This window comes from Hemicordylus capensis, chromosome 3, assembly GCF_027244095.1.
Source record: "Hemicordylus capensis ecotype Gifberg chromosome 3, rHemCap1.1.pri, whole genome shotgun sequence".
In the NCBI taxonomy this organism is placed as follows: domain Eukaryota; kingdom Metazoa; phylum Chordata; class Lepidosauria; order Squamata; family Cordylidae; genus Hemicordylus; species Hemicordylus capensis.
Window position 1 is genome coordinate 172,110,976 of NC_069659.1, and position 13,157 is coordinate 172,124,132.

The 13,157-nt window shown below is 41.9% G+C and overlaps 1 protein-coding gene across 3 annotated transcripts in view; it reads right to left on the minus strand.

The window, feature by feature from the left end:
• The window catches only part of KLHL1 (kelch like family member 1), a 284,280-nt gene that overhangs the window by 22,718 nt on the left and 248,405 nt on the right, over positions 1 to 13,157 (minus strand). For all 3 annotated transcript variants that reach the window (XM_053312232.1, XM_053312230.1, XM_053312229.1), the window contains exon 8: positions 12,342 to 12,504. In XM_053312232.1, coding sequence (XP_053168207.1) covers positions 12,342 to 12,504 — 163 coding nt within the window. The remainder of the gene's footprint in view (positions 1 to 12,341; positions 12,505 to 13,157) is intronic.

Here is a 13,157-nt window from a genome sequence, read left to right on the forward strand (position 1 = left end):
GCCCTGACACTAGGGTCACCAATGTCTGGATTAGATAGCAGGGTTCTGAACCTGAATTGCAGGCCAGTCCCTTTCTCTCATTGTAAAACATATTTATTAAATAAACAAATAAACAAACAGATAAATAGTATAGCACTTAAAATAAACCATGTGCTGCATGCTTAAACACATACACATATACACAGCTATTGATGAGGGACAGGACAAAAGCTTATAATCCCTCCCTCTCATACTGTATGTAGAGTTCTACCAGTTTAGAGGGAATGACACAGGATTCTTTGGAAAGCTCTTCCTTCTTTGGCCACATGTGCTGGTCAAGACTTACTATGGAAGGCCAATCTATAGCTTCCTTCCTTTCTCTTGCCCACCCTTCTCCTATGTTCCTGGCCTGTAATTTACTCCTGCTCCAGGTGTACCAGTGTTCCATAACTAGCAATGCTCACTAACCTCAGCCATCCAAATGCCCACTGCTTCCTCACATGACTCTGTCCTTTCTCCTTTCTTGCCCCTTATGCCTGGACTGGCCTATGCCTGGACTGGCCTATGCCTGGACTGGCCTCATGCTTCACTTACTGCAGGGGGGGGTAGAAGGAGGAAAGAGTGGGTTAGGGCACCCAGAGTGGGTTAGGGCTGGTTTGTGCCCACAGAAATGATACAGTATGAATAGGAAGGACAGAAAGGGGGATTTGAATGCACAACAATACTGCAAAATTAACAAGGAACCACATCTTTGTGATAAATTTTTTTGGGAGGGGGGACAGGTTGTTTTTTTCTATAAGTAAACAAATGTTAAGGAAGAAAGAAGATTTAAAAATATTTTAAAAGCCTTTAAAAAGAAGAAAAGACAGCAGAAAGAATTATAAGTGTAAGAATAAGTTGAAGGAAACATGGAAAGGTAAAAGAAAAGACATATCATTATGTAGAGATACAGATATATTAACAGTGCAGCAATTAACCTGAAAAATAGAAAGGAAGAATAAAGGTCATAACGATCATTTCCTAAAGGCATAATACTTCGATTGAAAAAGGAGAAAATGGCATGGAGGGGAAAAGCAACCTGGTAGGTTCATGACAGTAACATCTGCCTGTGCCAGTTCGTGCAGATTTAAAAGCAATTTCAGCTCTCCTTCTCCCAGCCAGCTGCAAATACATTTTCATGGAGCACTCAAGTATACAGAATCATGTTCTGAACCTTACTGGAGGTAAATGCATTTGCCACAGATTATAAAATGGGAGAATCAATTCTGTTTCTACTGACTTTAGAAGCAAGGTTTCCTTTAGTTTAAATAGTGCAGGGTTGAGCTATACTCGTTTACATAACAAAATAATAGTGAAGGAAAATAAATGGTGGGAATAAATGATACTAAGTCATAGAACAAAATCTGTAGAACATTTCCAAAAGAAATCTATGCTGCCTCAGCCTGTACCGAGAACTGAAGTATCAAATGTCTTCATACTGTAACTTTTGAATGAAGCTTGCCTCTATGACCTAGCTGCCAATAAAAGGACAATACTGACAATAATGAAAAGAGGTACAGCCATCAGAACACAGGACATAAACCCAAATGGATAAACTAAATAAATCCTTAACACATCATCAGAATGTTGAAGATATATCAGTGATATCAGAGTCACATAAATGAACTGACATGGTCAAAACAAATAAACAAATTGTTTATGTTACAATAATTATCTTCCAATAATTGAGCGGAGTTGTTTATTTCAGCAATGGGCTAGTAAACTGAGACTGAATCCAGTCAAGACAGAGGTGAAGTTGATCAGTAGGAGACCTAATCAGGATAAAAGGATATGGCCGGTTCTGGATGGGGTAGCACTCCCCTTGAAAGAGCAAGTGAGCAGCTGGGGAGTACTGTTGGACCCAGTTCTGCTTTTGGATGCTCAGGTGGAGCTGGTGGCCAGTGTTGTATCATATCCAGTTACTTTTTGCAGTCTGGTCATTTGTTTGGACATTTGTCCCAAGGGGGATCCTATAGAGAGTGTGGGAGAGGAGTGAAAAAGGAAAAGGGAAGGGAAGGAGAAGGAGGAGGAGAAAGCAGAGTTGTTGCTGAATAAACCTTTAATTCAATCTACATAAGATTCCCTTGTGTGTATGAGGGAAGCACCTATAAAACATTTGGCAAAGAGATTTTGAACAGGCTAAGTGTGTGAGCCTGCAAAGCTTGTGAATGTTCCTGAAACCTCAGTTCATTGCATCAATTGGCCTAAATTCCTGCACTGCTTTCTACTATCGCTGTTGCTGATTGTTTCTCCAGCTTCCCTACACAACCCCTGAAGGCACTTTTTCCTTCTCAATCCTGAATTCTGTTGTTCACTGGATGCCCACTACAGCATTGCTCAGATCCCACCACCACTCTCTTTCTTGTTCAGCCCAGGAGAACCTGCTCTTCTTTGGAAAAATGGAGGTCCTATTTCTGCAATTATCTCCTCACCATAAAGAGCCCTGATTTTATTCCAGGGAAGCAGAAGGCTATATTGCTTCCCTGCCTGGCCTACCAACTCGGAAGGGGATGCCAATTCTTATGAAGCTGCACTTCAAGCCTTATATGATCATTTCAACCCTACTTTGAATGTGATTGCTGAACATTACAAGTTCTATTCCATATCCCAATTACTTGGCGAATCTATCGATCAGTATTACACTGGAGGGGTGGGGTATAAATATTTTAAATAAATAAATATATCACAGCACTGAGTGCCTTAAGTGAAACTTGTGAGTTTGCCAACTTAACTGATGAAATGAACAGATATCAGGTTGTTATGAAAACAAACTGCCCCAAACTGCATGGAAAACTACCTATTGGAGCAGAAACATTCCTTGAATAAAGTTATAGATACGGCTAGGAGGATGGAAAATACTCTTAACTATGCCAAATTGCTTTCTTTGGTACCCCCAAACCCAACTCTTGAAATCCAGACTGTTCAGTCTAAATCCTTACAAACCCTATCTTCTCAAATTGCACTGCCCTGGACAGTGGCAGCACAAGAAAGGAGGAGTTACCAATGTGGAGACTCTGCCCACAAAGCCAGTTTCGCTCTTTGTACTGCGCAGAAGGTAACTTGCAAAAAAGGGGGGCACTTTGCTAAGGTGTGCAAGTCTGCTGTCCACTCCATTACTGATTTGCTATATGATGAGGATGAGGCAGCTGAACAGCTTCCTGACAGTGTTTTAAGTGTGACAGAGTCAGAGCAGGCTTCTCCATATTGTCAGGTTAAACTTAAGTGCAGATGCTGGCTGATTCTGGAAGTAATTGCACAAATAGCTTCATCCACTCATAGAGTGATCACATCTTCTGAATCAAAAGTGGCCCATAGTGCTGATCAAGTGCTTACTGTATGTAAACCTTACATAACTAATGGATGGCCATGCAAAAACAAGGTGCCTGGACATCTTCATACATGCACGTAGCAAGTGAACTGTCCTTTCTCAATGAGTGGGTGCTAAGGACTGATCATTTGGTGGTGCCCATTTCTTTACAAGTGTTGGGACACAAGTACGGGCACATGTACCCCAACCTTAGACTTAAAGGTACCAACCCAGAAGTATGTGGAATTCAGGCCTGTGTCTGGTTCCATTTTATTAAGACAGGAATTAATGCCTGGACTCAGGGTGAATTGACACCCGATCTGCCTGGGTAATGCCTGGTAAATGATTTGTAGAGGCAGGGGTAATCTAGCGTTGTTTATCAGTGTTTGTGGAACTCACAAGAGACACAATGGGTCAGGCTTAATTACCAGTCTCACACTGCTGAAATTAACCTGCTGTCCAGTAATCCCCTTACCTCACTGACAGGATGCTTCTGCCTTAGTCAAATGTATTGATTGACTCGTCTCACACATGTACCCTTTTTTATGTTACTTTAAATATTCTCTGGTTATAATTACACACTAGATAGAGGTACACAAGAAATAATGTAATTGCTGTCTCACACAAATAGAATTAATTCTCTCACTAACTCCTGACTTTTAACACCTTTTGGGACCAGGCTAGCAAAATCTGGGACAAGAGAAGGGGCCCATTTGCAACTCAGAGATGCAGATTTGCTTTGGGCAATGTCCCCTCCTCAAGATAGCAGCTAACAGAAGATGGGATTAAGATCTCTCTGGACTGACCAAATATCCTGAGCTAATTTTGGTAATTAAAAGACAATATTCAGAGGATAGCAGGAATAGATGCCTTTTGTGATCCAGAAGACTCAAATGGACATCAAAGGATGGAACCACTATAAGAAGGAGTCTCTAGACATGGCAGATTAGCAATCTTGTGCCTACATGCAAGATCTGCTCACGAGCAATCCCAGTGTTTGCTGCTAAGCCGCGGGGCAACAAGCAGGAACTCTGTCCATGGACAGGAACTGTCTGTGTCTTCCACTGCGCAGTGGGAAGTCAAGACTTCCCCAGCCATGGTGCTCTGACTCTCAGTGCTCTGAGCAAACTGCATGCTTGATCCAAAAGCTCCTGTCTCCAGCCAGAAGCCTCGCTCCTTCAGCTGAAAGCTCCACCGTTCTCAAGCCTCTGATCTAGGTAATATGCTGCCTACACAAGCCTTGGATCCCTCCATCCTTTCCCTTCCTTCTCCCCTCGTCCCTCTACTAATTCCTGATCTCCCCAACCCATGCCAGTCCTCAACCTTCCTTACCCCCCCCCCTTTTCTGTCTATATCTGAATTATATTAGGCTTTAGGAAGATTTAATACACACACATATGTTAGTTAGGAACACTGGTTGAATATTGGTGCTGGCTAGGGTTAGCAATTATAGAATACTATAGAATGTTATAGACATATATTATAGTTATATAATATAGAATGTTATAGAATGTTCTGCTTTCTGCTCAGCTAGATTGATGTTGTTGTTCCTTTATACTCAATAAAGCCCATTGAATCATTTAGGATTGGCTTGATCTCCTTTCTTCCTTGCGCTCAGATCCTACATGGTCACTATATAAAAGAACTTGGTCACTTGGTGACACTATGAGACAGGCCTAATTTTATATGCTAGCTAATGAGCATATTTAGTATATAAATCAGGCTTGGACCTTAACACAAGCAAAAGTGATCAAAATTGCCCATGAAGGTCACTGGGCATAAGCTTGACTTAAAGGTGAATCAGAGAAAGTTTTTGGTGGCCAGGTATGGACAAACACATTGAAAATGTAATCTGGCACTGTATGGCTTGTGCTGTATCTGTCAAATCACAGAAGACTTTTACCACTTCCTTGTCTCCAGTAGAGAATCCCAATGGTCCCTGGGAAAAACTTGCTCTGGGTATAATGGGGCCTTATGATAACCAACCTGCAAATCAAAATTTGTAATAGTGATGGTGAATTGCTATTCCAGGTGGCTGGAAGTTTTGTTTGCTGACAACATTACTACAAACAAGGTGATCCAGTTCATGGCTTCAGTTTTTGTGAGGGAAGTTCTTCCTAAAGACTAGTGTCTGACAATGGGACTCAGCTTACTTCATTTGAAATATAGCAATACTTGCATAACCATGGGATAAAACACAAGACTCTTTCCTAGTACCATCCTCGAGGGAATGGCTTAGTGGAAAGAATGAACAGATTAATGAAAGTTTAAAAATGACTACTACACAACAACCCTGCAAAGAGGCAATCCATGAAACACTAATTGCTTATCAAACTATTCATCATTCTACTATAGGAAAATCACCTTGTGAACTGCTGAGAGGATAAAAAGCTACCACCACACTTACCCAACGGCAACAACTGATAGGGCTTTCCATGCTTTCTCACTCTGAGGATGCAGAGGATCATGGTTGGGTAAGGGAGAAGCAGCAAAATATAAATTGTATGTAAATCAGAAATAAGGTGTGAAACAGCAAACATTTAGAGTGGGAGAATTTTTTCGAGTATGGCTGCCTTATAAAGTGAGAAAGGGATGTTCCTGATATTCTGGACCAAAAGAAATAATCAAAATCTAAGAGAATTCTGTCTTACTGGATGATGGAACAAAATGGAAGAGTTTAAGTACCTGTATGATTACTATGAGACAAGAGGGAAGGGAGTCAAGAGAAGAACTGAAAAGGAACCTGATCTTGCTTCCAGTTTTGACCCCGCAAATGAGGCTGATGAAAGCAATGGACAATCCTCAGTACCAGAACAAACAGCCTGTGCCAGAGAACCCAGGACTTAGGAGAAGTGAGTGTGACAGGAGGCCATCTTCAAGACTTTATCACTAGATTTTAAATCACTTCATGTTTTGGTTGTTATAAAGGAGAGGTATGTGTTGTATCATATCCAGTTATCTTTTGCAGTTTGTTTGTTTGTTTGTACATTTGTCCCAAGGGGAATCCTGTAGAGAGTGTGGGAGAGGAATGAAAAAGGAAAAGGGAGGAGAAGGAGAAAGTGGAGTTGTTGCTGAATAAACCTTTAGTTAAACCCACATAAGATTTCCTTGTGTGTATGAGGGAAGCAGCTATAAAACTAGGTGCTTTTTTACAGCTTTGGCTAGTGTGCCAGCTGTGTTCCTTTCTTAAGAAGATCTTGTAACAGTTACCCATGCTTTAGTTACATCATGGCTGGTTTACTGTAACACGCTCTACATGAGGCTGCCCTTAAAGAATATTTGGAAACTGCAGCTAGTGCAAAATATGGCAGCTAGGATTTTATCTGGAGCTACCTGCTGGGATCATATTATAACCATTTTGAAAGAGCTGCATTGGCTATCAATTAGTTTTCAGGTCCAGTTCAAGGCACTGGTTTTGACCTTTAAAGCCTGTTTGGGCCCTGCATATCTGAAGGCCGCCTGCTCCCAAAGGATTCTGCAACCTTAACACGATCATCTGAGGGGGCTGTGCTCCACATGCCGACAGTGAGAGAGGCTTGGTTTGTCGAGCATGTGGAACAGGGCCTTCTCAGTCATTGCCCCCAGTTTTAGAATGCTGGCATCTGCCCCTGAGCCGCCATTACAGTTTTTGAAAACAAGGGAAAACCTGGCTTTTCACCCAGGCGAAGAGTGCAGTTTTTGCTGCTGCTGCTTTGTGTTTTATGTGTTACTGTTTTATATAGGTTTTTAAACTTTTAAATAGAGAGATATTATTTTTATTTTTATATTTAAAATCTGTACATTTTGTATTTTAATTGTGTATTGTTTTAATTATACTGCAAACCGCTTTGGGATTATTTTAATGAAAAGTGGTATAGAATTCAAACAAAGATAAATAAATGAACAGCTTGCTGAAACCTCTGTTCCTTTTACTATCTGATTTATTATTATTATTATTATTATTATTATTATTATTAATTTGATTTCTATACCGCCCTTCCAAAAATGGCTCAGAACAGTTTACATAGAGAAATAACAAATAAATAAGATGGATCCATGTCCCCAAAGGGCTCACAATCTAAAAAGAAACATGAGATACACACTAGCAAAAGTCACTGGAGGTACTGTGCTGGGGCTGGATAGGGCCAGTTACTCTCCCCCGCTAAATAAAGAGAATCACCATGTTAAAAGGTGCCTCTTTGCCAAGTTAGCAGGGATGTAAGAATCTATAGTTGAGTCTATTACGCTTGTCACAGAATGAAAATACTTATTTTTTGTTTCCATTATTTTTTGGTGCTTAAACTTTCCTATCCTTAATACTGCACTTGGCAAGTTTACGTCTGCCCCCCCCCCGCCCACCATGGAATAATATAATAAAACTGACCTTAAATCCCAATTTAAAATAATTTTGCTAAAGTTATAGGCTTATTTCCATATGTTTTAAAATCCCATATACCTATAAAAAGCTGCACATTTATAGTGTGTTTTGCTATGCACAAAACAGAAAGAAAGAATAACAAATGAAAACTTCCTTTAAGGATTTAAAGCTGTATTTATAAGAGCATCATGTAAATCTATATTTTAGCTGACTGGCTAAGTATGGTCATAAATTTATAAAACTGTATCCTTTTAGAGTGAGCACAAAGTTTTGCCGTTAAAGCAGAACTGTCCGTTTGAGCTGTTACCGAACATTTGAAAGCATGGTGATTTGATGCAGTGGAGCAATGTCAATTAGAAAGTTAACTGTGGTTTATGGCTGAATAGGCAATATGAGGTTAGCCACCATGTCCTGGGATCTGAGATGTTATATTTAGATATACTCCAAAGTAAGGGATGGTATCCAAAAGTTATATGCCTAATAATACATTTATTAGGAGAGTGATAGATGTATCATTACTAAATAATTGCTTAGTGATGCACTGCAACCCCATTAAATATATAGCCATAGGACCCTAACAATGTCACTTTGCCTGGCAGTACACCAATGAAGCAACTGGACTACAGAGGTCGGATTCTAGTTCACACACACTAGACCAATACATTGTGGCTGGGGATTGTGGGAGTCGTAGTTCAAAAACTGCTAGAGGGCCAAGTTTGCCCATTCCTGGTCTACAGGGACTATAACATGTGAAAGTCTTTTAACATCATATGGAAAAGTCTCAATGTCAGCACAGCTGCTGCTTGGAGAATTGCTATGCTATTGAGCTCATCCACACGTGTAGCAGATCACAATAGCCACAAACAGACATCACTACACAGAAGCATCTCCAGTGGCTCTCCATGTTAAGGCCATATTTCCAGACTAAAAGCCGGGTCTCACAATCAGTGAGACCCGGTTAGGTGAGTTGAGCGGGGAGAGCGGGCTAAGCCTGTTCTCCCCACAGACGATCACAGTGAGATCCCTGGGTGGCCGGATCGGCCACCCACACGATTGCTGGCTCCGTGACGGAGCCGGCGGGAGCTGGGGGGAGTGGGGGCCGCTTGGCCCCTGGAAGCTCCAGCCTGCCCTATGAGAGCACGCAGGGCATGCTGGTGAGACCCCCGGAGTGGGGAGGCAGCTTTTCGCCTCCCCTCTGGGGGTCTCCTCATGAGTAGCTGCAGTGCGGAGCCGCAGTGCAGCTACTCACGATTAAAAAACCTGGGTTTGCAGCGCACTTGCAAACTCGGTTTTAGGGGAGGGGTACTTGAGCGGGTTACCCACTCTAGAACCACCGGGCTCCCAGTCAAGCCCGGTGGTTTACAGAGGCTAGCCTGATTTTCTGCAACTGTGTGAATAGCCTCTGAATCTGTCCAAAGCTGTTGCTGAGAGAGAAGACGCATAACTTTACCATGGGGCCATTCACACAGCCAGTTTTATGGTGGGGGGAAGGCTGTGTGAATCTTACCTTCCCCTCAGAAGATCCATTAAATGTTGCTGGGTGTGCAGACTGCGCTTCCAGACAATCCGCTGCTGTGCTGGGCAGTGCAGAGCTCCAGAGCCAGTAACAATGCATCCCAGCCTCCAGGTATCTTACAATGAACTGTGGACCGAGCATGGTGCATTGGGGGATTTCCCTAGAAGATGGAAGCTCTAGACACCCATCCCTGTTTCTTCTTGGACTGAATGCAGCCAGAGGAAATACACAATCCCGGAGCCTGTGTTAATGGCACGCTGGTGCCGTTAACTCAGGCTAAAGGCCGGGCTAAAAAGTCAGGTTAGGCATTTCTGCCCCACTTAGATCAGTTCTCACACGCAGCCTAACCCAGGCTGGACTTCTCTAGCCTGGGATAGGCTGTGCATGAGAACAGCCTCTGCATGTTTCTTTTGTTTAGCAGATTAGTTAACAAACACATAGCAGCACAAGGCATTTTTGCTCCACCTACCTCCAAAGGTTTCCCCAGGCTTTGTACAAAAGAGAAAAGAAACCAAAGAAAACAAATGCATCTTATAAAGCTAAAGATCTGATGATACATTTTGTCTTTCTGCTATGTAGACCAAAGTAGTTTATCACTAGCTCAGACAGTCTCTGAACAGGGCTGGAGAGCCTCACATATACTTTAATATTAACAGTGATAAATCAATATATGAGAAGTATACTTTGAGACTAGCTCAAAGTATGTCTATTTTGGAAATGTAGCCATGTTCATTAACAGCACGCACACACACACACACACACACACACGTCTTGTGGCACTTTTAAGACTTATTGGCTGACACCAGACTAACAAAAACATGGATGTTCGTAACCTTAGTACCTATGGTCCTCTGCCCTTTGCTGTTCTGCTTCTGAAGCACAGGCTTCAGAAGCACACTCTTGTGCAAGAGTGAAGCACACTCTTGTGCAAGAATGCAAATACTTCCCATAGCTTGCCCACGAGACCGGAAACAGAGAGCTTGATCCTCAAAAATGTGTTTCTGGTTTAATAGGCACCTCTGAAGCTCCGGAAAGTATTTGATCCACCAATGATCTGATTCAGTGAAAAGCAACTTCATATGTTCATTACTTTCATTATAATAATGACATGCTTCTTTCTAGTTATCTTTGGACACACAATAAAGGGCCTCCCCCCCCCACAAAGTTCCAAAGATAATGGTATTGTAAAGCATCTGCTCTAGGATATTAATTTCCAATGCTGGGATATCATTCTCACAAATCCAGTATATCAGTCTGGTTTATGGCATCAAACTCATGGAACAATTGGCATGTGCATTAAACCAAGGACGTGCTTCAGCATATATCAAGAAAGCATACTATAAACATGTTAGACAAAATCACATTCCCAAGATCAAACAAGGTAGGATGGTGGGATGCAAAGGAAAAGTCATGAAATCCTACATGCCATGGCACTGATCCAGTTTGGGTTCCCCGTGGCTGCTTTTTGTTTAACGAAAGAGAGTGACAGTCTTAAACATGCCTTTTACTAATGTGTTAAAAGTAAAGTCAAGTTTCGCCCTAAGGCTGCAATTCTAGCAATATTTCCTTTGTAGCAAACATGGCTGAAATAAGCTTTACTTCTGGGTAAATACCCATATAATTGCATCGATGGGCTGACTTCCCAACAGCGTGCTTGTGCAAGGATGTTGTGCTAGCACAAAGTGGTTCCATTAACACTTGTACTAAGCTTGTGCTCCAGATGAGTGTTGTACTACCACAGACACTACCCTAGTGTCGTACTATCCCAGCAATTGTACAACCTGCTGCATGCCTCATTTATTTTAAAGAGAACTTTTATGTAAGAGCACTAGAGTGCAATTCTGCAAACCCCCTGTTTTTAGCACAACTATGTAATCTTGAACTACTGCAACTTTGCTCATTACTCAAGTGCTTTGTTAATAAGGATGTCAACCCTAGTATTTTCACACTTCACAAGATTATTGAACAAATGCTCCAAGCTTCTGCATTTGGTGAGATTCTGAAACTGGTGAGATTCTGAAGCAAAAAACATGCAGAACTGCATTATTTGGTGTTGAGCAGCTGGCTTTATTCAACCCTCATCTTGCTCACAATCCTTGTGGTCGCCTTGTATTTGGGATGTTTACACATTTCAGATTCACCACTGGAGGCCACCCAGGGGTGTAACGAGGCTGCAGTGGGCTCAGAGACAAAATTTTAAAATTGGCCCCTTGCTGATACACATACACTCACTTCACATGTGACTTGCCTCTAGGGGCCCCCTCGAGGCATGGGGGCCCCCAGGCAGCCACCTCCCCTTGCCTAATGGTAGTTACGCCCCTGAGGCCACCATTGTTAGACTAAGGCTGGCTTCATGCATCACGTTGAACCTGAAGCTCAGGAGAGTGGCCGGAGTCCCAGGGATATGTATGTACCCTACATTCAGTGTCAGGAAGCCTATTGGGCATGTCATATGAACTCACCAATCTACTTGTCATCTGTCTCTCATTTCAGATCTTAATTGTGGAGGTTGGGTTCCAGATGGCAAGTAAGGCAGAATATGCCCAAACTGGTGGGTTTGTATGATACGCCCCATCTTGGCATAGCCTTCGCAACACTGAAAGTAGGGCGTGCGTGTGTTCCCAGGGCTCTGGCTGCTCTGTTGAACTTCAGGTTCAACATGACATATGAATCTGGGCTAATTCTATTTTATGATCATGATGTGCCTTAGGGTGGTGAGTTAAAACTGTCCTATTTAGTTGACATAGTGTTGATAAGCTATAGAAATGTACATATACATAGCATGTTCTATCATTACCAACTTATTTTAGTAATTGATATGTAGACTTAGGGGATGGGGGAAGAAAGAAGAAATCACTTAAAAGACATAATTATATATGTTAGACAAAAGTTGAACTATATTACATTTCTTCAAATTGCAACGTTGAGATTTCACTTGCACTTTCAGCTCTTTAAACACTGATTATTCACAGACTATTCAAATTCCTCTTCTTGGCATGAGTCACTTCAGTGATGTTTGTAACAGCAGAGTACATTGAAAGTGGAGTGACATATGGTCAATACAAGATTCACTGGAATGCTGATGCCCAAACATCAAAGTCATTATAAATGTATTGCTTTAAACCATTATCACCCCTACTCACTTGCCATTTAATGCTGCTACACCAACAGTGCTTCTGGCAATAGACATACTGGCTACAAATGTCCATTGCTGACTTTGGGGGTCCCACCTCTCGACTGTGTTCAAATAGCTCCAGCCATCATGGCCTCCCACTGCGTAAATTGGCCCTTCAAGTACAGTAACACCTAAAAAGAAAGAAAAGCAGAGAAAGGAGATGACAGTATATTCAACAAATGAGAAAAATAAAGCTAATGTGAGAGCCAGTGCTGGGGAGTGGCTACAATGCTGGAAGATCCTGGAAGAAGTGGGCAGATCCTGGAAGAAGTGGGCAGATCCACATTCAGATCCTAACATAGCCCTGAAGTTCTTGAGGTAACCCAAGAACAGTCACTATCTCTCAGCCTAACTACCTCACAGGGTTGTTGAGATAATGAAAAGTTGTTGAGATGGGGAGAGGATGATGATGAGATGGGGAGAGGTGGGGAGTAGGATGCTACCCTGAGCCTCTTCAATGATGATGGGGTAGAAAAGTAGCTGATATCAAATATTGAAGTCAAATAGACAAAGTGGCTTTATATATGAGAGCAAGGCCCAGTGTTTTGGGCCACTGAAGGACTGCTGTCCAAATCATACTAATATGGAATATGAATTGGCAGCTCCAAGTGGGTGGTATATATGTATCACCAAGACTTGCATGGAAGTGGCTGCATTTTTAGAGTACTTCTAAAAAGACGGTACAGGGTCTGCTGCAATTTGTGAAGGCTATCCCTGTTTATTTGGTCTCATCAATATTTATGGAAGAATATCAAAAATTCTTCTTTTCACTTGTCAATTAGTA